This window comes from Colius striatus, chromosome 1 (genome assembly GCF_028858725.1).
Source record: "Colius striatus isolate bColStr4 chromosome 1, bColStr4.1.hap1, whole genome shotgun sequence".
NCBI lineage: Eukaryota > Metazoa > Chordata > Aves > Coliiformes > Coliidae > Colius > Colius striatus.
Window position 1 is genome coordinate 18,337,200 of NC_084759.1, and position 26,282 is coordinate 18,363,481.

The window sequence follows — 26,282 nt, forward strand, 5'->3', positions numbered from 1 at the left end:
GGAAGCCCTGTCACAGGCTGCCCAGGGAGGGTGTGGAGTCTCCTACTCTGGAGGTTTTCAAAAGCTGCTTGTATGCGTTCTTGTGTGACCTGATCGAGGTGAACCTGCTTTAGCAGCAGAGTTGTACTGGATGATCTCTAGAGGTCCCTTCCAACCCCCATCATTCTGTGAGAGGATGGTGTCGTACTGAGCTCATGCACTTTCCTGTAACACTCTACTTCCAGGCAAGGAGTCTGCACCCCTCCTCTATGAAGCATGGGCAAATGCTCAGCTGGATGTCTCATATGAGATAGAACAGTTCTGCCAGGAAGCCAGATGCAGCGTTTCGTGTGGCCTAAGGGGAAGATGGGTGAGGTGAGAGAGTCACTGCCTCTGTTGACTTCTGTATCATTTTTTCCATTCTAGTTAGAAAGAACCAAGTCGCCAGTCTTGTAAGTTTGCCTGCATCTCTTTTTCACTGTGTGCATGCCTGTGCTATGAGTAAATCAGACTGCCTGCTCTGCAAAAGTTAGCAAGCAGGTTCCCAAAGGACTGAGTCAGAAAATTGGGCAGGTTTTTTGGCTTTTCTTCCAGCATCAGTTACAATATTGCAAAAATAAAATACATTGAAAATACATTAATCTATATAACCAAGTCACAGAATCATATAATCCCATTCAAGAGCATTACTAAGTGATGAAATGTTGAATTTTAGACATGTAAGTCAAAGTCTCAGCAAAAGACACAAAGATACCAACACCCTGGTAGCACAGCAAACAAACTACTTTTTCTTCTAATACAGTATCTCAGTGAGTATTAAGTGGTATCTCCATAGAGTAAATGAATGACTGGGACCTCTGTCTACACACTGTACAAGGAACATACCTTGATAGTCCTGCTGGTTAAATGAAGTCGCAGACTACCATTTAAACCTTATTCTCCTAAGTCAGTGACACTTTCCATCTGATATGAGAGCCTAGTATTACTGTGAAAAACAGCAAACTCATATACAAATTGTCAAAGTGCCACAGAAATAAAAAAGTATTCCAAACATGAAACTTTTGTTGCAATATCTCAGCTTTCAAAGGACATTGAAAACCTGTATTTTTGCTTTATCTGCTTTGCTTGAATGTAATACTATGACTGCCATAATTAATGAAAACAAGGCGTAAAAACATATGCACTATGTTGTATAGACAAATTCACTGTGTCTAATCAAGTTCTGTTCTGAGTTGGAAAGAAAATAAAAACTGTAAGAAAAGTGATCATTTGGACTTTGTCATGTAGAAATACAGACACCAGAAGAATTTAAAGATATCTTACTCTCCCCAAAGCTATTCTGTTCTTCTTTTGAACATACTATAACTCCATTTACCATTTGCTAAGAAACTGCATTAAATAATATTTTCTGATCACAATTACTTCAGATTTTTCTCAAAGGAGAATTCTGAAGACATCTGAAGCAAGGCAAAACAAAATAGAGACATTCAGCCTCAGGTATTTAATTAGCTCCCAATAAGCTTATGTGTTAATAACTAAATCTGTTCAAATGTATCTAAGTTTCTCCGGAAATTTTATACTACAGCTGTGCATTCATGCAGAATAAAGATCCTTTTTCTTTCACTGTCATGGCAGTTAAGTTTCAATTGAAACAGGTTTTGCAGAGCAGTCAACCTCATTAATCCTAGCTGTTTTAATCTGGTGACTGATGAAAAGATTCAAGAAAGGAGATGGCTTTAAGTCAGTTAAACAATTTTTAACTTAACTCTGGATGCATACTGAGGGAGCAAAACCTTTCTGCATCAGAAGAGTTTTTGTTAATGCTTAGTAAATATCAAGGTGTTAGCAATACTGCCACTTGCATATTTTTCCCCAGACAGGTGAAAAAGTAAAGAACATGAGCTGGACCAAGTCTTTGTAGAAACTGCTGATGCAGAATAGGTTTACAAAGCTGAGCTTTGTTGAACTTACTTATTGAATGCTTCTAACATGAGCAGTCGCTGCCTCACACCTAATCTTTCAATTTACAACTAAAAACAAGTTTGTGGTGAGAAAAATATTGTTCAGCTACACCATTCAGTGTAAGCATGCAACAAAAGAAGTGCTGCTGAGGGAGATAATCCAATTGTACTCTCCCTCTTTAGCCCTGGTTTATCAGCTTCTTCTGAGGTGTTTTCAGTACGCTCAGGACTTCCCTCTGTTTTCTGTCTCTTCTAGTCTCATCCAGGCTACAAGGTTATCTTGTCTCTGTGCTGACTGGAGGCTGAAGAAGAGATGGTAGCTGGCAAAGACTCTATCTGGGAAGAAGGCAGGTTGCAGAGGAAAGCAGACAGGAAGAGAGCTGGAATTTATCTGCCCCTTTCTTTGAGGAGATGTATTTGCCACTTGCTAATGACCTGCAATCCAGTGAAACTTCTAACCCAGATGGAAAGTCATACTCTTAAGATAATTTCTGCTGGTCTGCAATTATGCCATTTGCTTCTGGAACTGAGCCTAAAGAAATCCTTGCCTTTGTCACCCCAATGACAATAACTACATTTCCAAATGAAATGTAGTTTCAGTTTTCAAACTGAATTTCAAACTAAATAAGCTGATATTACTGCAACAGTTGCACTTAGGCAAGTTTAAGGCATCAGTTTCTGTTGCCATCTTTTCTCATATGGCAATACAGGCTTTTGTTCCTGAGTTTTGCATAAAAACATGAGAGTTACTACAAAACAGATGCTTAAAGGAAGTAAATAAGAGAGTGAGTACACAGTAATGAAATACATTATTTGCATACAATTCAGGAGATTCAGAAGTAATAAACATTTTACTTCCCCAGCTAGAAAGTAGCTGACAAATCATGCATTTTCATTTAAAGTACTAATTCTGATGCTTATATACTTATCTAAAAACTCTGAAAAAGTAACAAAGTTCACAGGAAACATGACAATGATTTTGTAAAGAAAAATGTATCTCTATTTCATACCCGAAAGACTGTTTCATCTCCAGCTGTTTTCAAATCATCTTCCTTCCCGATAATTCTCTGTAGCTGTATTTTTAAAACATGAAAAAAACACAGATAATTACAAATTTGTTCTTACAAGTCTGCTTTTCCAGAAACTTGTGTTAATTTCACATTTTCTTAATTAAAAAGTCCTTACACTTCTGTGAGGTTCTATAGTCGTGACAAAACATTTGCATACTTGAGGATATTTTGCTGTTCAGAACTACTTTTCCCCAGGAATGCCTTATCTACTGTAGTTAGTATAGCCAGGCAGAGCATATGAATCTATCTCTTGCAACCCAGTCTGTGCTCTATTTTTTGAGGAGATTTTCTTGCACTAGAAGATTAGCATTCATTCCATAAGATTGTGAAACTCAGGGATAAAACATCAAGGGTCATTTGTGAAATAAAAATGATCCTGTGATTTTGAAGCTGTCCTTCCAGACAGCTTTACAAGAGTTCTGCTACAGACGTGATCTTCCAGACATGAAAAACACCCCTGTTCAAATGAGGCACAACTAGCAACAAAGACTAATCTAATTAAATAAGCAAATATATTTTCAGAATTGTCATCAATCAGAATGTGGTTTGAGTTTTCCCTTCACCCCACAAATACATGAATCTTGAGTGTGTTTGCTAAGAACAGTTTTAGAAGTACTGAAATGACTCACAGTTAAAAACATAACTTCCACTGTTCCAAGTCTAGAGCTTTAAGGTAATACAGAAAGTGCATTAATTTGCAGCACCTCAAGTTTATCTCAGCTGCTAGGTTTCTTTCACCTGCATTTCAGCTTATGAAGTCAACACTAATGCAAGAATGAGTGATTTCACATAGCACAAGGTACACCTACCTTTCACAGGTGTTTGCATGAATCCTCAAAAGGACAGCAGAAAATGAAAAAACAAGGGACTTATTACATTTCAGGTATAGATATGAACTTACACCACTGCTCTGGATTTGGAGACTTTAGGTAAAGCTCATAGTTTCTGAACTGTCTGGTTTTATTCCCAAACATTCCCAAGTGATTCCTCACCCTACCTATTAAAACTGGCTAAGGAATACATGACCAAATTTGCATAGCTATTACTCTGTGGGATTTTCAAATCTCTTTTCAGGGCTGCATTTTGGTTTTTTTCTTATGTTGTCCAGAGAAGCAATACTGGCTTGTAAGTAGTGAGCAGAAAAAAAAAAAACACTGGCCACTTGCATTGCCAAACGTCCTCGCTTGGCCTTCAAGTTTTGACTAATTCACCTGTTCTGGTTTTTATTACAGCCTTATCTTTTGAGTTCCTCGGGATAGTTACACTCTATTATTATTTTTGAATGGCATGCCTTGATAGTATTTATCTAAATAAATATCGTAAACCAAGAAAATTAAACAGTACTAGTTCTTCCAAGTTTCTCCAAATACTTTTTGTTTTTGATCATTTACAAAATAATTAACTAGTATAGGAAAAGCATTATGAATTTCTTCATAGGAAAACAGTAATATAGAGCATTGACTAAAAACACAACTGCTTGTCCATATTCCCACTAAAAGTTACTTTTCTTCTTACCTGGAAAATCTATCTTTTGCTTACACACAAGAAATAGAATGGCAAACATTTTCCAAACAAGACAATGTATGATTGACCAACCTGACAGCCTTCTACAAGAGCATAACCAGTTGGCTAGATGAGGGGAGAGCAGTAGATGTCATCTACCTTGACTTCAGCAAGGCTTTTGACACTGTCTCCCACAACATCCTCTTCAGAAAGCTCAGGCAGTGTGGCTTGGATGAGTGCACGGTGAGGTGGATCGAGAGCTGGCTGAATGACAGAGCCCAGAGGGTGGTGATCATTGTCACATAATCGAGTTGGAGGCCTGTGGCCAGTGGAGTTCCACAGGGATCGGTTCTGGGGCCAGTCTGGTTCAATATCTTCATCAAAGACCTGGATGAGGGGACAGAGTGTACCCTCAGCAAGTTGGCTGATGACACCAAACTGGGAGGACTGGCTGATTCCCCAGAAGGCCATGCTGCCATTCAGCGGGATCTCGACCGGCTTGAGAGTTGGGCAGAGAGGAACCTCATGAGGTTCAACAAGGGCAAGTGCAGAGTCCTGCATCTGGGAAGGAACAACCCCATGCACCAGTACAGGCTGGGGGTTGAACTACTGAAGAGCAGCTCTGTAGAGAGAGACTTGGGAGTCCTGGTTGATAATAAGCTAAACATGAGCCAGCAACGTGCCCTCGTGGCCAAGAAGGCCAATGGCATCCTGGGATGCATCAAGAAGAGTGTGGCCAGCAGGTTGAGGGAGGTTCTGTTTCCCCTCTCCTCTGCCCTGGTGAGGCCTCATCTGGAGTCCTGTGTCCAGTTCTGGGCTCCTCAGCTCAAGAGGGACAGAGAACTTCTGGAGAGTGTCCAGCACAGGGCCACCAAGATGATCAGGGGAATGGAACATCTTTCATATGAGGAAAGGCTGCAGGAACTGGGGCTGTTTAGTCTGAAGAAGAGGAGACTGATGGGGGATCTTATTACTATTTACAAATATCTAAATGGTGAGTGTCAGGAGCTTAGGGCATACCTTTTTCTATAGTAGTTAGCAACAGGACAAGAGGTAACGGGATGAAGCTGGAACACAAAAAGTTCCATTTGAATATAAGAAAAATCTATTTCATGGTGAGGGAGCCCTGGCACAGGCTGCCCAGAGGGGTTGTGGAGTCTCCTTCCTTGGAGGTCTTCAAGACCCGCCTGGACATTTTCCTATGCAACCTGATCTAGGTGGACCTGCTTCTGCGTGGGGCAGTTGGACTAGATGATCTCTAAAGGTCCCTTCCAACCTCTACCATTCTGTCATTCTATGATTTTTTAATTCTGGATTTTTAAAAAAAGTACTTTTAAAAAAGATCTGCAGAGAGACTACTAAAGAGCACTGACACACAGTATAATCTTTTTTTCACAAGAGTTTTGGAAGGCTTAGTTTATTGTTTTCTTACACTGTGTGTAAATCCTTATAGTGCTGGAAACTATTTCCAGCAGTTTCCATTTTTTTTGCCAGCACAATGAGTAAGTACTCACAGAGGGGGAAGAATTCAGTAAATCAATTTTAATACTCAGCTGCTACATGTAACATTGATCTGTATTTAATATTTATATCTGCTCATCATTGGAAGATACTAATGGCTAATTCAAAGATAATGACACCTATTATGCACAACTGATGCCTCTTTACAAATGACAAAGTTAGACGTAATCTTTTCTGAAGAAGAGTGGGCGGAAATGCTATGTCAGTCTTAAAAAAGACTCCAAAAAGTGATTTTGCACTTTCTATTTTTTTTGAGAGACTCGTGGATGCTCTAGAATGGTCCAAGTGTTCTGTACCAAACTGCCACACAATGTCAGGTGCTTGTTCATTCAGCCCTACATGAACTTCTACAAGGTTTTGTGGTATATCCTGTCCAGGACAAGAGTATAAAGACATTCCATTTAGCAAGTCTAAATCACACAGCTCTTGCATATACCATCAGATTTACCTTACCTTCATTCCTAGTAGTATTGAACTGTCATTAATTTTACTTAGAAATCTTTCATCAGGAGAGAGTTAGGCAAATGCCTCACTTGCTGGGGATTTTGGGATCTTTGGTAGTCATGTTCTTGTTGGGAGATCTCAAATGAATGTGCATGGGTTATTATGTGAACATGTCTGGAAATCCCCCTCACCAAGACTCATGGGAGAGTTTGCACAAGTGTCTTAGATATCCTCATAAAGGTGCAGATAATATGGCTCTGAGAAACAATTCCTTGCACTTTGCTCAGGGCTGATTAAAGGATGGCAACTAACATCTGTGCATACGCCATTTCTATCACATGTTCTTCAGCTTGGAGTTACAGGGCAAAGCACCAAATCCTTGCAAATCACGTGCTGCAGGCACCAAGGACTTGAGCTGTGGAGTCTGCTTGTCACCTCAGTAACATCTGAGAGTTGAGATACATGCAATTCAGTGATGGACATTTTGCAAACAAGAAGGCAAAGTTCCTACCTCAAAGAATTCTGAGTCTAGATCAAGAGGTAACACAGATGTACACAGCTGTCTAATCAGTACATGATGAACAGGAAGTAGGGAGAAGAAGAGGTGCCAAAGCATGAGAATGAGGTAGTACTGTAATTGCTTTCATGTCACATGCTGCTTGCACAGTAACTGTCTTCAAATTACTGCTTCTTCACTAAGCTTCTCCACTGCCCTACAACATCCATTGCGTGATACTATTGTCAAATATAGAACAAGTATAGAATAGCTCAGGTGTATTTTCCTGACATGCTAGCTGGGACAAGACGAATGACAGATGAGCCACGCGATTTACTAATGTATTAGATATACAGCAGCTTTCTATGACGCACACAGAACTACAGTGTACATGCATTTTTCTCATTTCTTACCTCTTATTTTAAAATCTATTGTATCATTAATTCAGAGTTTAGGACTCTGAAAGTACACTCAAAGAATTTATTTTGTAATTTCTGTATCAACAGCTGCATCTTTATCAATTTTAGATTCTGTGGTTCTCTAGAGCTCTCACATTCATGCTCATATTTAACTTTATCTGAGCAACAGAAAATAACATGCCCTGTAGGAGCCATTTCAGCTGCTTACAAAATTGTCTTTCTGGTCATCTCCATATAAATGAAGGATCTAAATTAAGTGGAGGGAGGCTATTAAAAAATATGTTTATTAATTCTGCATTCAACTTTTGACAAGAAGTGTCTAGTTAACAGTCTCCTGTTAAATCCTTCAAAGTTGAATAAGCTATATGATTAAGCCTATTCTCCTTTAAAACATCAGAGCAAGATTTTCTTTTGTTTTCAGGCATCTGCCTTTTTCCTCTCCATATTTTATACAAAATATAGGAAAACCTGCTGTTAATTTCCAAAGTGTGAATTGGCAAAAAAACATGTGTGACAGCAAACAAAATTAATAAAAACAAAGAGAAGCTGGTAAATTTTAAAAGTGATTAAAAATATTTAGAAAATAAAAGACTTTGCCAGATGATTATTTAAATTAACTTGTGGTTTTAAGGAATGTACATCAACTCCTACCTTCCCAGTAACAGATTTTTAGATAAAAGTCAAAGGGAACAATTCATAAAAGTGGATTCACATATGATAAGTACTTCTGCAGCAATGATTTGGTATGTGCCCCTTTCATAGAAGGTATTTTATTAAGTACGTGTACACAGACTGGACTGAAAACTAGGCTTGAAGATTTTAATGAATCTTCATTTAGCAAATAACCCATGGAACTACTGAAATGCTTTAAAATTATTATGCACATAAATACACATACCTTAAAGAATTCTTTCTTTTCAACTTGTTCATTGCCATCTGTATCCAACATTTTAAAGGCAATCTGAAATCCAGTCTGGGGTTCTGCAACAAATTGCAAAAGAACTTTATTGTAAATACAGACACATACACACACACTTACACTAGTACTTAAATATTTAATGCAAAAGGAATATTACCTATGGTTCAGTTCTCCATTGTTATGCATATACACGATATTTCCAGTAAACCATATGTACCTCCTCCAATATAAGCAAACCATTTAAACACCTCTTTACTGCCATTTCAAGGGATAATGCAATGGCAGAGCAAGAAAAGCCAGCAGTGCTTAAGTATAGTCACAAATGTCCATCTGATCCCAATGACCGTGAAAATGTTGTACATCTCACTATCCCAGTCTTGGATATCTCTACAGATGCCTCCATGATTCCAAGTCATTTCTGAAGTCTATCTCTGCCTTGTTTATTTTTCGGTGAGAAGACTGGAAAGTGCCCCAAGAAACCAGAAGTTACTCCCAAACTGTGTGAAAGACCTAGTGTACTCCTCAGGTACTCCTTGCATGCATTATCACACGTCAGTATTTGCAGTCTTCTCAGGTCTTCCCTGGCAAACAGACTGATCTTGTAACCCTGGCCAGCTTTCTCGGCTCCTGCTGTGTGAGCCCCAGGCATTTTTTTCCTTCCCTTCTCCTTCTTCCCCAAACAATGTACTCAAATGTTACTGAGCTGTAATAAACAGCTCTCTCTGGCCTTTTTGGACAAAAGCATGTTCTGTATGACTTCCATCAAGCTGATTTTTTCAGGAATTTTATATAATTTTACCCTGCATTTCCTTCACAGAGTGGATGTTTCTTTTCAACACAAAAATGTAATGAGTTCTGAATCTTGCAGGCACTATAAAAACATGGTGAGTTTTGAGCTCTTTCCCACAATTTCCTGATCTTACTTTGCTTACAGGAGGTGGCCTCGCTCATTAGCAAGCCCACACAGGAGCAGCCTGCTGCTGAAATGCAGTTACAGCTCACTGCAGTAGCAAGCACATATCCCAGTGATTTCTGGAGCAGGTGAATTAATTCTCCAACCCAGTCAAGTCAGGTATTAATATGAAAGCCACGGACTTATTGTTTCTAGAATGTATTCATGTTTCCAAGAACAATGTTGGACTCATGAGGGCAGTGAAGCAGTGTCTCTAAAATACTCTACTGCATCAGAGTTTTTCTTTTGGAAATATATTCTTCCAACTCCATCCTGGGAAGTTTTAAGTCTTGCTTTTTTTTTTTTTTTAGAGAATCTTTCTGCAAAGGGAACAAGTTAAAGAAATATTCTGTTCCTTTTAAGTGATAACAAGATGGTTTAAGAAAATGCTATTTATAATTTTAGAAATAACTACATCTTCAGCAGCCAACTAACATTCTCTGTAGAGCAACCTTGTGATGAAAGCATATTTTATATATACTGTTGCGATCTGCATAGCAGAGCCCTTCCCCAGCAACTAGGTTGTAATAATCAAAACTGGTTTCCTTGCTATGGAAATGCCACACGCTAAATTTGTGTTACTAGTATAAAAATAAGAAGAGCTTATCCTATAACATATTTAGAGAACAAAAGTAATTGATATATTTAATAGTAATTCATATCATCTGTGTAGCAATTTTCAGATAAGAGAGCTGTTACTGAAAATATAGGACCTAAAGCTGCTTAGAGATGACATACTTATCTGATATGATGTAACCCCAAAGGTATGTGTTCGTAAAATAAGCATAGTTCAAAGACTACCTCAGATATATTTGTATTTAATTAGAATCAGGCAAAATTCCAAAATCGGAACAGAAGAGCTTCATTTTGGCTGTGAGTGTAGGTTAGACTTAGGTGCTTCCCCTCCAACTATTCCTACGTTGACCAGGCTGTCAACTTGTATGACTGGATAATTGAAACGAAGCTTTAAGTAAAGGTGACAACTTCAGTTCCTGGGCTCCTTCACCAAGCAGGGCTTTACCAGAAGCTCCATTAACCAATTGCTGGAAGTGAAATTCAATACAGCACCGGAAGAAAAAAGGTAACGATGATACAAGGCATACAGAAAAGAGAAATGAGGATCACAGGTGGCAAAATGAACCCTTTGCCTGCTGCAAAATTAAATTTTCAAGTTCAGTGCTGTTATAGACAGTGCTTTGGTATGAAAGGCAGCACAGTCTGCTCAGCAGTATCCTGGAACTCAGACTCAGGAGTGTTAGTGACATTCTCTTTCCTATCCCACTGTTGGTGACTTACAAGAAGTTATTTAAATATTAATGGCTGCTGTAAGACATGTCACATTAGTTCTCACTAGCAAGAGAAACAGGCTGCGTAACTGGGGGCTGACAAACATGGGATACTTGTCAGGCACAGATAGAGGCACGAACACTTGTTCACATCAGCGTTCAAAGGGATCACTATGATAACCTCCTGTGTAACCAAAGCAGCAACATTAACACTGCATCTTTATGCTGGATCAAAAGGTGCCTTTGTTTCTGCAGTTCAATACATTCCTATATGAATTATGTGGAAAATAATGTTACTTGATTGTCTGGAGAAGTGGAACAACGTGCTCTGATACTGCTTCAATTTTCTAATTGTTTCAGCCAATAAATGAGCATGAATTTACTTTCAGCTGCTGTAGACTTTTAAAGAAATAGGATCTTTGGCACCTATTTCTGCAACTTTAACTAAGATATTCTTCTGAAGTTATAATTGTCATGGTTGTCCCTTTTTTTCAAAAAAAAACACCTCTTTTTTGCATTGGAACACATATTTTAAAATCAGCTTTCCTACTGCACTAGACCCTTACATTATTTCTGATTTTAAAAAACACTTGAACATGTGGTATAACTTGTGTTCAAGCTGCATGTAGCACTGGACAGTAACTACTGGTGAAACAGTGTATTTGCATGTTAAATAGGTTATCCTGATGCATACACACTATTTAATACTGTGTAGTACCTGAAGTTTCCTAAGACATAACCCTTCATGCCACGTAGTAGGAACTAAGTTCTGCTAAGAAATGACACAGGTTGCAAAAGGGCTACTAAGCTGCTTAAGAGGTGTGTACCAACGGCCATTATCTGTGAAGGCTGGACACAGTCTCTCCTCTATCTGAAACCAATGTTACTTGTTCACACTGCACCATGAGAAAGAGGATTTATAGAGTAAACCAAATTTGTCAGTTTAAGTCCCTGCCATGGACTTCACAGCCATGGAAAGGATGAGGCTCAAAGATCTACAGTTCATTGGGATAAGTAGGACTGCTTCGCTCTCTCGCTTCCCCATCCACTGCTACCATGAGATCTAGTACACCTAGTTTTGTCCCTCACTTAAAATGTTAGACCTCTGTATGTCAGTTGAACAAGGCTGCATATGGACATGCATGTGGACTACTTCACTATTAGTCTATGGGTCTCACTGGATAACACTGACTGTACACTACCAGTCTACGGGTCTCACCGCATAATGCTGATTGTACACATTTAATTTCAAACCTCAGTGTTTTCCAGCATCACCTACACTTCATTGGAAGAGCACAGAAAGGTAGTAAGTGTGGCACTGAGTAAGTTACAAGTGAGGAAACTCACAAAACCCAAGTTCACTTCCACAAGCTATAAAAAACTGTCTGCTGCTTGTAGATACTGCAAGTACCAAACAAAAAAAGCCTTTAAAGAAAGTTTCTGACAGGGATAGAATAAGGAAGTGATGGAGGGATCAGAAATACATGCAAAATACTTGGAGGAAATAAAGTCAAAAGGAACAGAGGGGGAAAAAAAGGTTAAAATTCAAATAAAAAGACACTGCAGAATTCTGCTCTTTATGCATATCATACATTGTATATCTGAACACATGAATAAGAGACAACAATTTTTCAGACACCACAACAACTTTTTACACCATTCCATGAGGTATAATGTTAATGTCTCATTGTCCAAAATTACTAAAACTACTATTCAGAAGGAAAATTATTGATCTTCTCCTACTGTTCTTCTTCCCCTTATTATGCAGTCCTGTAACCAATGTCTCCCCTTTGCCAAAGTCTCTTGAAAGACTTTTCTGATCCATTGGTGCAGGGATTATCATAATTTTTGAAGTACAGCTATAGACCAATGATGACACTGTGGAAATAAGTAGCAATTAAAAGTTACATCCATTTATATTAATGCCTTATATACAATTGTTCTTTACATTTTACTGTAATGTAGAAACCTAAAAGTTAAAAAATACCAAAAAAATGTTCCTAGAAAGCTGTTGGTAGCAGCATGTTTATGCATATATATTTTAAATATGTAATACTTACTCGTAAGGATAGTCAGCAAAAATAGGTACTCTGCATAAGATATCAACCCTGAAATAAAAGAGTTAAAAAATGACTTGCAAAAGCCCCCAAACTTACGGCAAGACTTGAGACATCAAATAGTACAAACAGAAAAAAAAATATAGTTTAATATTGTATTAAATAGGTTAATGAGGTAAGCTACATTATTATTTAATAAAATGTTTAGTGCTCTGAAGGTAAAATTCCCTATCCAGAGACCCATCAATGTTCACATCTAATCAAGGAAGCAAGGTTTATATTTTGTATTAATGAAAGGTCTATACTAAATCTTTGGATTATCGCTGAAAATGTTCAATGTTTATAGAAAAGGCAAATAAATTAAATGTGCTTTGTCACATTTAGTACCTGGGAGGAGAACTACTCTAACGTTACCCTGAAGGATCAAAGTCCTCCATCCTTTGGCAGGCTCATGAATGCAGAAAATAGCTTTCCTCTAATTCTCAAGGGAAACATGGCAACACACAAAGCTGCCAAGCTGCTAGATTGTGCTGATAGTACTGCTGGGCCTTGTGCCAAGAGGAGGCTTCTTTTTTCCTTTTTTTTTTTTTTTAAATAGGAACTTGTCCTTTCTACAAGGTGAAAGTATTTTCCCCCTTTTGAAGGAAAATTCCAGTGTTTTCCTTTGAAATACCGCCTTAAATGAAAAGCCTGAACAAACACCAAGATGTGATAGCGTCAAAATAGAGTGTAAGAGCTAAAGATAGAGAAGGCAGAGCAAGGGTGGTTAAACAACAGAATCTGAACCATCTGCCCTGCAATAATGTTTGGAGAAAAAAATGTAAAGCGCTTTTTATAAATCACTTTTCCAAATAACTAAGCTACTTTTAACTTGTGAACTAAACATTGTATAACGCTGAAGCTGCTTAAAATAAGGAAGTTATTCCCCTGCTTATTGGCTGAAGGCAGAAGCATGATGGCTCTATTCACTTGAACTGCAGAGGTCTGGAAAGAGATGCCTTGTGAAAAATGGTAGGGATGAGACACAGACTCTGTTTTCATCACCATAAACTGATTGAAAAGTGATTACAGTACAATAGGTAAAAAGGTAAAGAGATGTAGAAAAATGTGACTATTCCTTAAAACCTGTCTCATAAAGCAATTCCACAGCCTATCTGACATTTTCTGGCAGACTGATTAACTAAAATAATTTGAGGTACCTTTTTGTAACTTGTGAGCTCATTTATATAAAAAGTACTATATTAATAAAAGTAATTTATCTGTAGTAAATGGTCAGCTTACCTTATCCATAAATTAAATATTTTTGTAAGCAGTACAGTAGCTATTACAGTAGTTATTACAAAGTTACTCAAATTAAATGATGCAATGCAAAAAAACCCCAAACCAAAAAACCAACCCATAGAAATTATATTCATGTCCAACCAAAATGTAAAAGATAAAAGCTTCACATACTGCTGAATGACTCAGCATACTTGCAGCCAAGTATTTACAGTTCACATTGGCAAAACACTGTCATTTTCTAACACTAAATTATCCTTCCCTATCCCTCCCTGGAAATCTCTATCCTTAAACTTTCTAAAAAATGCTGACAGTACAATATTCCTATTGCTGAATACCCACAAAATACGATACGAGTTTTAAAACTGCCCACTAGAAGGCAGAATTCCCTAGCGTTACGTTTTACAAACTGGACTGATGACAGCTCTCTCCACTTGATACTTAAATAACAATTGGAAGGTAGTTAAAAATAATCTCAGTTAAACCGTGGAACAGGTGTAGATTCATGGTTCTGGTACTCATAAAAGCAGTATTTAACACACAAATATTTAATGTTTTAAAAATATAATAATAATTATTATCTCCAAGCAGTCAGCTGGGAGAGGTGCAATGAAAGGAGGCAGACCTCATTTGCTGCACTTTCACTTTCTTTGATGGATCCACTTTGATGGATTCCTGTTTTCCACAGGCAGAGTGGGGATTTGTGGTGTCAATCCCTAGAAAAAAGAAAGACTCCAAAAAAGCAAGGTAGAGAAAGAATATCCAAGAATTAAAGACTGTGAGTCCTTTAAACTCAATCCTAGGAAAGCACATGGTGATCAGTAACTTGAAAAGGCAGGGAATGACTATTCAATACAAAATCCAGACTTCCCTAGGAGAGGGAAAAAATGTTCAACTTGTTCAGAGATATTCAGAGCTGCTGGGGCTTGCAGGTGTGGACTGACAAGCAAGGCATCCACATGAAGACTCCTTCACATCTGCACAAGGATGCAAGAAATGAACCACAGGCAGAAGAGGCCTTGAGGCCAAAGGGCTGGCAAAATGCTGCAGGATGAGATGGAGGGCTGCTCTCTTGGCACAAGCTGCCAGCTATGCCCAGAGATCTGCTGTGCACGGAGACAGAGTGGCTCCTGCCTGCCAAGGAACTGCAGCAATGCAAAGCCAGCTTTATTTTCCAGAAACATTCACTGGACAAGGGACTCAGGCTGAATTCTACTTTACAGAAAGTTTGTGAATAGACACTGTCACTCTCATTAGTTTGGAAATTTCAGTCTTTGTTACTGGTGAAATGGTTAATTACTCATCCATTTGATTTCCTTGATCCTCTTGTTTGTTTTCTTCCTTCAATTAAATTATGCTAATGATGTGCTTATTTAGTGTTTTTTAATTCCCTGTTGTTATACAAAATATATGACAGCTCTCAATTTTCTCTTTATGTAGGCTGAAACAAGGTGGAAATGCTGTCTGAAAAGAAACCCAAACACATTGATGCTGTGAAGGGCCACTGTGAGGTTCAATTGCTCTTGGAATCTGTTATGCTACTTTACATAACTAGATTAAAAATACTGTTTTTATTCTTAACTGACATACATTTTAAGTTATACAGTGAAACAGCAGCTTATTAACAAATCTTAAAGGTCCATTTTGTGCCGAAATCATCTCTTTATCCCCTTTCTCTTCTCCAAGTGGGTTTTGTAATTTCTTTCACATCTCCTGCACCTCAGAGGGCTTTCAATTCCCAGCCCTCCCTCTTTACTTTCTCTTGCGTAACTGAGAGATTTGCCAAGGAAGCAGCTGCAGGCTACATGGGGATGAAGTAAAATCCATGAAACCTTCCTTAAAAATACATTCAATTCATACCATATAATGAGACAAAAACAAGATGTATTTTTCAGTAGGAAAAGTGCTTGTTACCTTTATCACCAAGCTCTCTAAAAAAGGTCGGTCCTGGTTTTGCTTTGGCAACATATAGCAGTGCAGCATCTATCTCCTTTAAAGACATGAACAAGAAAATATAAAGCCAGTTTTGAAAGGGAAGTCTATTTGGTGGAGCAACAGAAAGAATGCAAGTTCTTTCGAAGAAGGAAAAGAACATTTTGCTTACCTTTTCTGTCAGTTTCTTGGCTGAGACTTTACCTATAATAAAAGAAAAAAAAGTCATCATCATTCAATATCAAACTGACTTTAAACTTTGATCAAGTTCTGTGGCATTTCTTCAGATTTTTATGGCAAAACCTAAGTAATATGAAACAGAATATTTTGCAGCAGGCAGTTTGTTTCTAATTACCACAACAATCAAGAAAGAACAACATTTTAAAATAACATGAGCAGTCTGTTCAAATGTTCTTGCAACCCAGATGAAACCACAGACCACTTTGGTATCTACGACTGACTTACTAATGTGATTTTGCATACTATGAGCTGCAAATGCAGTACAGATTACAAAGCAAGATTATAAAGTAAGAAACAACTGTAATAGTTACAAAGGTATTTGCATATACACATAATAACACTTCAAGTGCAAGCTGAGTGTGCAAAAGCTAAGAAATACTTAAAAAACAGAAAAAGAATGAAAATATCAAGGTTTTCTATCAAACAGAAGTAAATTGAACAACTCTGCCTCCTGAAATAGCATTGGGTGAAATACAAACTCTTGTTTATTACTAGGCTCATGTCTACACCCTGGACAAGGGGAAGCAGTTGCAGCAGTATGGCTTGTAAATCACCTGTTTGAGGAGGTGCAATGTAATTTCAGTGGAATGTTAGGCAGTGACCACTGGAATCCTGTGGTCATGGACTGGCAAGAGCTGTGCTCCATCCCTTCTCGGTCTATCTGCCCTATCACACTGGTCTGTCTTCTCAGCATTTCTCCTCATACAGTTCTTAAAACCCTGTGTCCTTCACTCTTACCGCTCTCAGACCACTGGTCCTTTCCTCCACCACCAACTCCTCTGGATACCAGCCAGCCATTCCTTCCTATTTATTTATGCTGTACTTGATCTGAGGAACAATGATGCTCTGTGGGTATAGCAGCCTGCTTTGCTCCATGCTCATACTCCAAGATTTACTCTGCTGCTTCATGGGCATCTTGCAGCTGAAGTTATCAGTATACCACTCTTCATGGACATGGCAGAGGTAGCCTTGTGGGCAGCTCTCAACAAACTTGCACCAAATATTCTCACAGGCCCATAATTTAGCCAGACAGAAGAGCATTCTCACTAGAACAGTGAATTTCTATAACGCTGGCAAAAGACATGTGCGGCTACAGAGGTCTCCACTGGCAACTTCTGGCTTTGGATGAAGGAAGCGGCTGGAACATCTCAGGCAGCAATAGCTCATTTTTCCAGTGCAGGCAAACCAGTGCTCTGGCCTCTCCTCCCTGAACTGGCAGTAACAGTTTTGCTGATAAATTCCTCTCCCCACCCCACCTCCCTCAAATCAGCCTAAGGCAGGACACCTGGCACATAACATTGCAACCCAAATGTTTAAGTTTGACAAAAGTTATAAGCAACTAAAATTAGGGTTTTAATACTGGAGTGTTGAGTGACCCCAGCAACAGGTGTTGCCACTACCACCTGTTACTGTGGATGAATACATTTTTGTGAAGAGCATGTACATATATTTACACACATATATAAAGCTACACAGACAGATACCTTCTAGCTCAAACAAAGTATGAAATCCTCTACTCTACCTCATTTGAGATCAAATAAGTCAGACTAGTAACAGTCTGGGAGAGCAAGTAAAAATCCCCATATCCAGCAGGCTGAATCCTGAGCAGTATGATGTAACATGACAGTTCAACACTGTTCACTGCTGCAGAGCACTTTAATGAACAGCTATTTAGCAAATTAAGTGATTCACTTCTCAGCTTGAAAAATGTCACCTGCTTCGTACAGCATATTTCAATGTGGAATTAAACTACAGCATCTCTTTCAGCTATGGGAGAGGCGAGAGGCTTTACAAGAGGCAATGAGACAGGCTGTAGGTCTGCAAAAAACAGTATCTGAAAGACAAAACTGATTTTCAGTCTAAGTGCTCTCCATAGTTGTCTGTTTTGAAGCCAGCAGCCCCATTCATTTTTTTCTCCCGGTGGTCTGAGGAACATTGATTTTGGAACAGTAACTGCCACCACAGTAGTGTACTGGGCAGTAGTGTTTTGCTAGCATCCAGGAGGATGATGAGGGGAGAAAAGTTGAACTCTGTGAGCTGGAACAGCAAAAGCATGAATAATTGATGCAAGGTGAGCAGAAAGTACTGGGAGCTACAGCTGAAACACTAGTTAGCCAAATTTGTGAGCTTCTATACTTGGTTAAATTCGTATTTCATAGAATCATAGAATGGTAGGGGTTGGAAGGGACCTTTAGAGATCATCTAGTCCAACTGCCCTGCAGAAGCAGGTTCACCTAGATCAGGTCACATAGGAACATGTCCAGGTGGGTCTTGAAGACCTCCAAGGAAGGAGACTCCACAACCCCTCTGGGCAGCCTGTGCCACTGCTCCGTCACTCTCATGGTGAAATAGTTTTTTCTTATGTTTAAGTGGAACTTTTCGTGTTCCAGCTTCATCCCATTCCCCCTTGTCCTGTTGCTAGCTACTATAGAAAAAAGGGATGTCCCAACCTCCTGACACCCACCCCTTAGATATTTATAAATGTTAATAAGATCTCCCCTCAATCTCCTCTTCTCCAGACTAAACAGGCCCAGTTCCTGCAGCCTTTCCTCGTATGAAAGATGTTCCAGTCCCCTGATCATCTTGGTGGCCCTACACTGGACTCTCTCTAGAAGTTCTTTGTCCCTCTTAAGCTGAGGAGCCCTTTTACGTTGTATTCAGTACAGTAACTCAGAATCACTTCAGCTACTAAGTTTTGGGGAACAGATCCTCAATGAGAATTACTCTACCATGATAAAAAGTAAGAAAGGGAAGGAAAATATGTGTTAGCTTTATGGACTCTTTTCACTAGCCAGCAGTCACAGCTGCAACTGTCCAGAGCTCATACAAATGGCTGTGGCAGCCATCAACATCTGCCCTCTTGCATTCAGCTATGGCCACCCTTCAGAGGACATTTAAGATGTCAATGTGCCAATCAACCTCCTTCAGAAACGACAGTAACAATGATACAGAGGTGCTCATGCTACCCTTGACTAGGAAATCTTGGCATGGGTGAAGTGGTAGCGAAGGAGAGGAAGCCTTTGCTGAGTGGCAGGAGGACAGTCACATCACCCCAGGATGTGGTGAGGGGCAGCACGAAGTGGGTGAGAGTCAGTACCCGCCACAGCTGACTGCACAAGGCCCAGCTGCCACAGTAAAAAAGGAAAACAGGATGGAGGAAAAGGGACAGATTCGGAGATAGATAAAGTAATTCCTACTTTTCTAAATGGAAAATACAGCATGGTAATAAAAGTGGAGCCTTTCTAATGGTACTCTGCTCAAATGGGCTTCAAAATCAAAAGATAATAATCAAATGAAAATGGTCTACAGATATCTGTCAGGAAGCATGTATACCGATGGGCTGGCCTTGAAAAAACCTGACCTTTGGGACACTAATGTTATTTTTTTGTATTGCCGTTTGTGTAAAGTATTAGAATACAAACTTATAACAATGTAACAACTTAAACTGTAGAATGTGTTTCCTCCAGTAATTATTTGAATATTTTCTAAGAATTAAATACAGTTATAGTTTATTGGCACCACCACCATAAAAAAGTCATCCATGAAGACGCAAATCTCAGTTTTCACTTGGAAACATTAGCTACTTTTATTGTAGCACTCATAGTTCTCCTTGAATACTAATTTAGCTCTTGCTACTTATTCTTTCCATTTATTCACTTCCTAACAATAAGAGCCCTTTAAACACCAACAAGGAAAGGTCTGTTAATATTGCACACTACCATATCAAATGTGCAGTCCTCTGAGGAACCAGGTCTTTTAAGGCCTTGTCTACAATAATTAGGAAAAGAAGATTAACTCAGCTTTGCAGAAAACGCACTGCAAAGGAATGAACACTTTTCTTAGCCAGTTTGGACACTGAAAAAACCCTCTTCTTCCTATCAGTTCAATCTTGGTGCTGCCATTGCTGACACATGACTACATATCAGGATCTAATTCTATCTCTGAGGAATGCAGGTAATGGCTATAATTATTAGCAACTATTTAATCTAATAAGTTAAAGATCTGTATGATGCACTTTTCTGTAGCTTTATTCTCTTACCTTGATAGATTCTTACTATTAGGTAAATTAATGACATATTAGAAAACTTGTTTGTAGTTAAAACAGTCATACTTTGGTATCAGAAACAGAAACTTAGAATTTTTACTATTTTGAACTTCAATGAATGAGAAGAAAATAAACTCTTTGGGGTTTTTGTTTGTTTGTTTTCTCCAGACCTGCCAAGACTGTGATGGAATTGTGGCTTTAAGGACTGTAAGTATTTTCCAGGGTCTCTCCATATTTTACAGGTGCTAACGTCTAATATTCACCATCTATAGCGGATCCATGAAACAACAATGAAGTACAGCCACACCTTTCATGGACAAAAGCTTTTTAAGTTGAATGAATACCAGGTGTACTTAGAAGCATACAAATGTTAGCCAAAGTTATCTGACAACTGTAATTAACAGAACACTGCCCAGAGTGGCTAAGTCAGCCTCAATTTGCCCTCAGTAAGCCTGGGTATTTTGTCACATACATTTCTTACAATAGAAGTGGTTTTATCTTTTATCTTTCATATGAGGAAAGGCTGCGGGAACTGGGGCTGTTTAGTCTGGAGGAGATTGAGGGGAGATCTTATTAACATTTATAAATATCTAAGGGGTGGGTGTCAGGAGGTTTGGACATCCCTTTTTTCCATAGTAGCTAGCAACAGGACAAGGGGGAATGGGATGAAGCTGGAACACAAAAAGTTCCACTTAAATATAAGAAAAAACTATTTCACTGTTCAGGTGAGGGAGCCCTGGCACAGGCTGCCCAGGGAGAGTGTGGAGTCTCCTTCCTTGGAGGTCTTCAAGACCCACCTGGACATGTTCCTATGCGACCTGATCTAGATGACCCTGCTTCTGAAGGGGGGCCGGACTAGATGATCTCTAAAGGTCCCTTCCAATCCCTACCATTCTATGATCCTATGAAGTGTTTCCATCATTTATAAGTTTTTTACACTGAGACACAGCATGGACTTGACATCAAGGTTAGGACTAATATTATTAGCAAGGGGCTGAATTAAACCAGTACCCACTTGCACTTGGTAACACCCATTTACACCTGTACAGCTAAGTAAAGGCTTAGATCTGAAAAAAGACATTTTGAGCCAAAGAATGAAGAAAATCAGTAAGGTCAACCATTGTAACAACAATAATCAAATGCCAAAGCAAAATCAGAGAAGTTACTACCATCTGCATGAAAACATAATTTTACATGTCTGCAAGATTGCTCTATTTCTGTAATGGGGAAATTAGAATTATTTTTTGAATCAATCTTTCTCCACAGCCTTAAATTCAAGTGAGAATAGTACAAAACTGGTATTTTTTAGGAGAACAACAAACTCCTGTTTGTTTTATGAGCAAAGTCACTGAGAGTGTCTGACCAGCATTTCTTTCTAGCTCCATTTCCAACAGACACGATGATAAACAAGTTTAAAAAAAAAAAATGAAGAAATTGTGCTCCCAGTTTGTTAGTCTTAGATGGCAAACACGCCCATCCTTGCTGAAGCTTGGCACATTCAAAGTCACATTGAAGTAGTGGGAAACCATTTGTTTTTTCATGAAAAATTAAGATGAGAATAGCATTAAATATGTAATAATTCAAACATACTTTGATTCCATAAAATGATGAGTGAAACAAACCTTTTAAGCTGGATGAGATTTCAGCACAGTTGTAATCTGAGGATCAAGGTGTTCTAAAAACCAAAACCGCTGTGCTCGGCTCATGTTGTGGCCTTTGCATCAGAGCCCTGACTGCCATGGGAACAAGAATCCGTATTTCTCTGTTTAAGCTGGCTGCCAGCTTTCACATAGCACAACTCAGAATCCTCCCCCCCCACGCCCTGGTGAGCTGGGTTAGATAAGGATCCTGTGTGCTGAATTCCTTGGGGAGATTCTGTTAAAATTTTTGTTTAAATTAGCCTAAAATAGAAAATGATTGAAATTCAATAGCTTGTATGTTATTCCCAGCTCTTTCTCTCAGATTTTTTTGAGAAGTACTGGACAAGTACCTTATCTCAATAAGGTGTCCTTTGTTTCCCTGCCTTATTTAGGCTCTCAGCTCTTTAAAGCTCTGCTATGCATTTATAAAGTACTTACTGCTAATGAAATCAATAACGTAAAGGTCAAAAGTTCAAGCTATTAATTAGTTCTTTAAGGAGTCCTTTTGAAAATGTAGTGATACAGGAGATAAATTGAGAATAGCAAAAAAATAAATTAAGGCTTTTTGAAAGCATGAAAACCAAATGGTTAGATTTCTGTGACAGCTCCTGGCAAACCAATAAACACATGAATAACAAATGAGTGTGCTATTCAAATGAATTAAGAAACCACTTAAGCTCAAAAGCTTTTACAAAACTCCATTGAAAGATAATTGATAAAAGTCATTTACATCACACAAATTAGTGATTTGAACCACCTGAATTAAGATCCATGTATGCCCAGTGGAAAAGGCAATTTGCAATAATAGAAGCTTCTGATATGCTTTACAAAACAAGCTTTGCATCTGCCCTCCTTTATTTAGAGCAATCGTTCCTCTGAGGAAAGAAGAAATATACAGTGCTGGGCTGAGGCCAGTGCTGGCAAATCTCCATTTCAGAAGAGCAGTTGCATCAGAGCCAGTCAATATCAGAAGGTTTCTCTGTGAGTAAGGCAGCCTGAGGTAAAAAGGGTGGGATGCTGATGGAGGGAGAAAACATCAAAGGATGACACTGTCTTTTAGGAAACTGAAACAGATTGAAAAATTAAGATAAGCCATTTTTCAAAACCTGTTAAAGAAACCGTGGCACTGAGTCATCAGTGGCCAGAACTTCCAAAATAACCACAAGCATCAGGGTAAAAGCAGATTTTGTGGCACTCACTACAGAGTGCGTGAGTAGCTCAGTCCTCACTGGGACTGCAGCAGCAGCCTGTAGGAATAGCAGAGAGAACAGGGGAACAGCTTCTCCTTAGGTATTATCCAGGGAACATGACTTGCTTCCAGATGGCTCTCTGATAACATATCCAAAAACGAAAAGCTGAGAATGGGTTCAAACTTCCAAGCTTACAACGAGACTTGCACTGCAACAATACATGGCACATAGAAAGTGATTTCTTCCAAAACACCAAAAAAGCCTAACAGAGATGTAACAGCTGCCCTTGGCTGCAGAAAGAACACGACATGACTTTATGTATAACACACAAGATCCAAGAAGCCAAGCAGAGAATGCAATCACAGATGAGCATCTTCCCAGGAGGAGAGGCTGCCAGCCCTCTGGGTTGGTCCTCAACTCACAACTGGAGGGAGCATCCAGCAAAAAAAACGTGTCACGCGAAATGCAAATCCTCAAACTCCCAAATAAGCTCAGTTCCTCTGGCTTCATTTAGATGTCTAAAAATTAGATGCCTAAATCTGTTAGTGATCTCTATGATCCCTTGCTGTAACTATGATGGTGTTATGGACACACATTGGAAAGGGTTTATAATTAACTTTGAAATCTGCTGCTCCTATTTCAGATCTGAAGAAGAGCTCATATGCCCAAAAGCTTGTCTAATTTTTCCAATGTACAGCGGCTGGTCTAATAAAAGACACTATCTCTATCTACAAACCTCATCCTGACTAATGACTCCAGGCTCTCTTTATGGTCATGGGAAAGAAACAGACATGGTAAAAGAGCAATTTATTCCACGTTGAGATAGGTGTCTAATAGAGGCCTTGGATGTATTCCATTAACTTTAAAAAGATGCTGCAATCACTCGATCTGACCCGATATTCAGCTTTTATGTCTCTAAACCGAGTAGATGGATCCTTCTGCACACAACCAGATAACTCACATCATGACTGCTTTTTCTGTTTGTTATATCTGTAATTGTTTTTTTCCAAGCTATGGATCAGCTAGATGTTAGCAGTGCTAAAGGCATGTATTCTCTTTGACTGAGAACTTAATCAGATACAAGGGCATGGGGTACTACAGTTCAAGAGGCAGTGTGGCTGCCTAATTGGAAAAATAAAGTGTTATAAAGAACAATTAAGGTTACCTGGAATAAACTCTATTGATATAATACATATTTCTGAGACCAGAAGGGTGGAGAATTACTCTTGCCAACCCTACAGAGAACATTATGCAGTTCAGACTTTTGGGATGGATGGCATTGCCTGAATCTGCATGAAACCATGGACCTTCCACAAAGAGCAGGCAGGCAGAGCCTCAACTCAAGAAAAAAAATCACAGTATTAGGCTTCAGACGCTAGTCAGTCTCATCTAGCTAAGAAACCAGCATAAGCTAGACTAATCTTTCAAGAAGACTCAATTCAAAACTTCAATTAAGAACTTTGATCCTACTCTGAAGTAAAGAAGAGATGACTCCTGTAGCTTCACTCTGGTTTATATTTGTCATCTCCTACTGCTAACAAAGACTATTTTTTTTAATCCTACAGTGCCAGAGAGCATGGTAGGTTAAGGTACTAATCACATGAAGATAAACTATTATGATAGCCTTGTAGGTCTAGAGGTTTAATTCTGTTCATCTACTAAATAGTGTTAGAAATCATGATCCCTGGCCTTAGGGCTCTGTAATCTATGGCTAGAGAAGATAAATGTAACAGAAATTGGAAGAACAAATAAACCAGGATAAGAACAACAATAATGAAATGACACAGTTAAAAATCTAACTGCATGCACAACTTGAGCAAATTGCGTCTTAATTGTACGCAGACATTACTTTGGACTCAGAATGAAAATGTGTGCAAATTAATTGTCTCACAATCAAAATGAAGGAAGAAAAGGTCAACATCACCAGGAAATTGATTCTTACGTCACTATGTAAGACTTGATTTAAGCTTATGTGCTCAATATAAAGGCACCATCACCACTGCAGTAACTATTCCTATCACATCTCAGTAACTTCTTTTAAAATTTTTATTTTTCCATCTATCTGATCTTCCCTACCATGACAAACCATTGCTTTGCATATACATCTTACAAAATACCAAAACCATAACACAGTTAAAGGCAAAGCATGAGGATATTACAGACTGTTAATTATCATGAATCGGATTGACTTGCTGGCAAACATAACTAAGGTGTGAGGTGAAGAATTCATCCTTTGTGTATGAATTTACCACTACCTCAAAGCTACCTTACTAACTCCAGAACAGGGAAAAAGAGGGCATCTGTTGGATAGAATGATCTTTTTCACCTTCCTGTTTTGGTGCAACTTATCCCCTAAGCAAGAACTGCAAATCATATCAAACTGTGACAAATTCTAAGTAACTCCATGGTTTATTTATTATCGTTTGGTATATAACAAACACTCCAACATGAAAAAATTGCAGATAACAAGGCTAGTAAGGACCATGTGGGTCACCTACTATTGCTCCCAACAGACCTTTGCTCATGCATGATCTCATCAGTTTACGTACACACAAATACACGTTCTCACATTCAAAAGACAGTACTAATACTAAACTGTAGTTTGGGGTTTAAAAGACAATACTGACATTAATTGAACTGCTTTTTAAATTAAATAGTTTGCTTTTTTAAAGCTTACTTATCCATGAATAAACTTCATGGTACTGTTGATATTACTTCTTCCTAGTGGAACAGAATAAAAAACCAGTAACAATGTAATATAAAAAGTAAAATTGGAAAGATTTTGTGAAAAAAAAAAATTAAGTTATTCATGGTATCAGCATGAAAAATTATGTGCTGTTACCACAATTCTGTTCAGATATAGTGCATTTATAGCACTTGTGTCCGAGCACTAAATAGCTGACATATTAGTGCATCAAGCCAATTTAAATTACTGCAGTGGGTAAGTAACTGGGAGCACTGACATTTCACATAAATTGAGTGGGTTCTCAAGAGTCCTGTAAATACAAAAAGCTATTTGGATCCAGTTTATATATCCAGCTCACTTTTTTTCCTGTTTCACCCTATCACATACCAACATTATTTACATCATTAATGCTTTCTTTTTTGTAAAAACTCTGTTTTTCTTTTAAAGATTAATTTGCTTCCACTGCAGCAACACGCAGTAAAAGTTCTTAGAAATATTACAAAAAAAATGTTCCAAGAGGTGACAGCTGATTGGAAAAGTACAATGGAATTTTGCTAAAAGTATCAGTTTGGGAAACTTCCGTTCATCATATCCCAGCAACCCCTAGTCAGACCTTTGGAAGAGAAAAAGTGAGATGGCTGATGTCCTTCTGCACTGCTATTGT

At 38.6% G+C, this 26,282-nt stretch overlaps 1 protein-coding gene across 2 annotated transcripts in view; it reads right to left on the reverse strand.

Moving 5' to 3' along the window:
- Positions 1-26,282, reverse strand: part of MICU2 (mitochondrial calcium uptake 2) — a 143,528-nt gene that overhangs the window by 28,091 nt on the left and 89,155 nt on the right. For both annotated transcript variants that reach the window (XM_061992652.1, XM_061992646.1), the window contains exons 3-7: positions 15,990-16,021; positions 15,800-15,875; positions 12,611-12,658; positions 8,292-8,374; positions 2,951-3,013 (exon numbers count right to left, since the gene is read on the reverse strand). In XM_061992652.1, the coding sequence (XP_061848636.1) occupies positions 2,951-3,013; positions 8,292-8,374; positions 12,611-12,658; positions 15,800-15,875; positions 15,990-16,021 (302 nt within the window). The remainder of the gene's footprint in view (positions 1-2,950; positions 3,014-8,291; positions 8,375-12,610; positions 12,659-15,799; positions 15,876-15,989; positions 16,022-26,282) is intronic.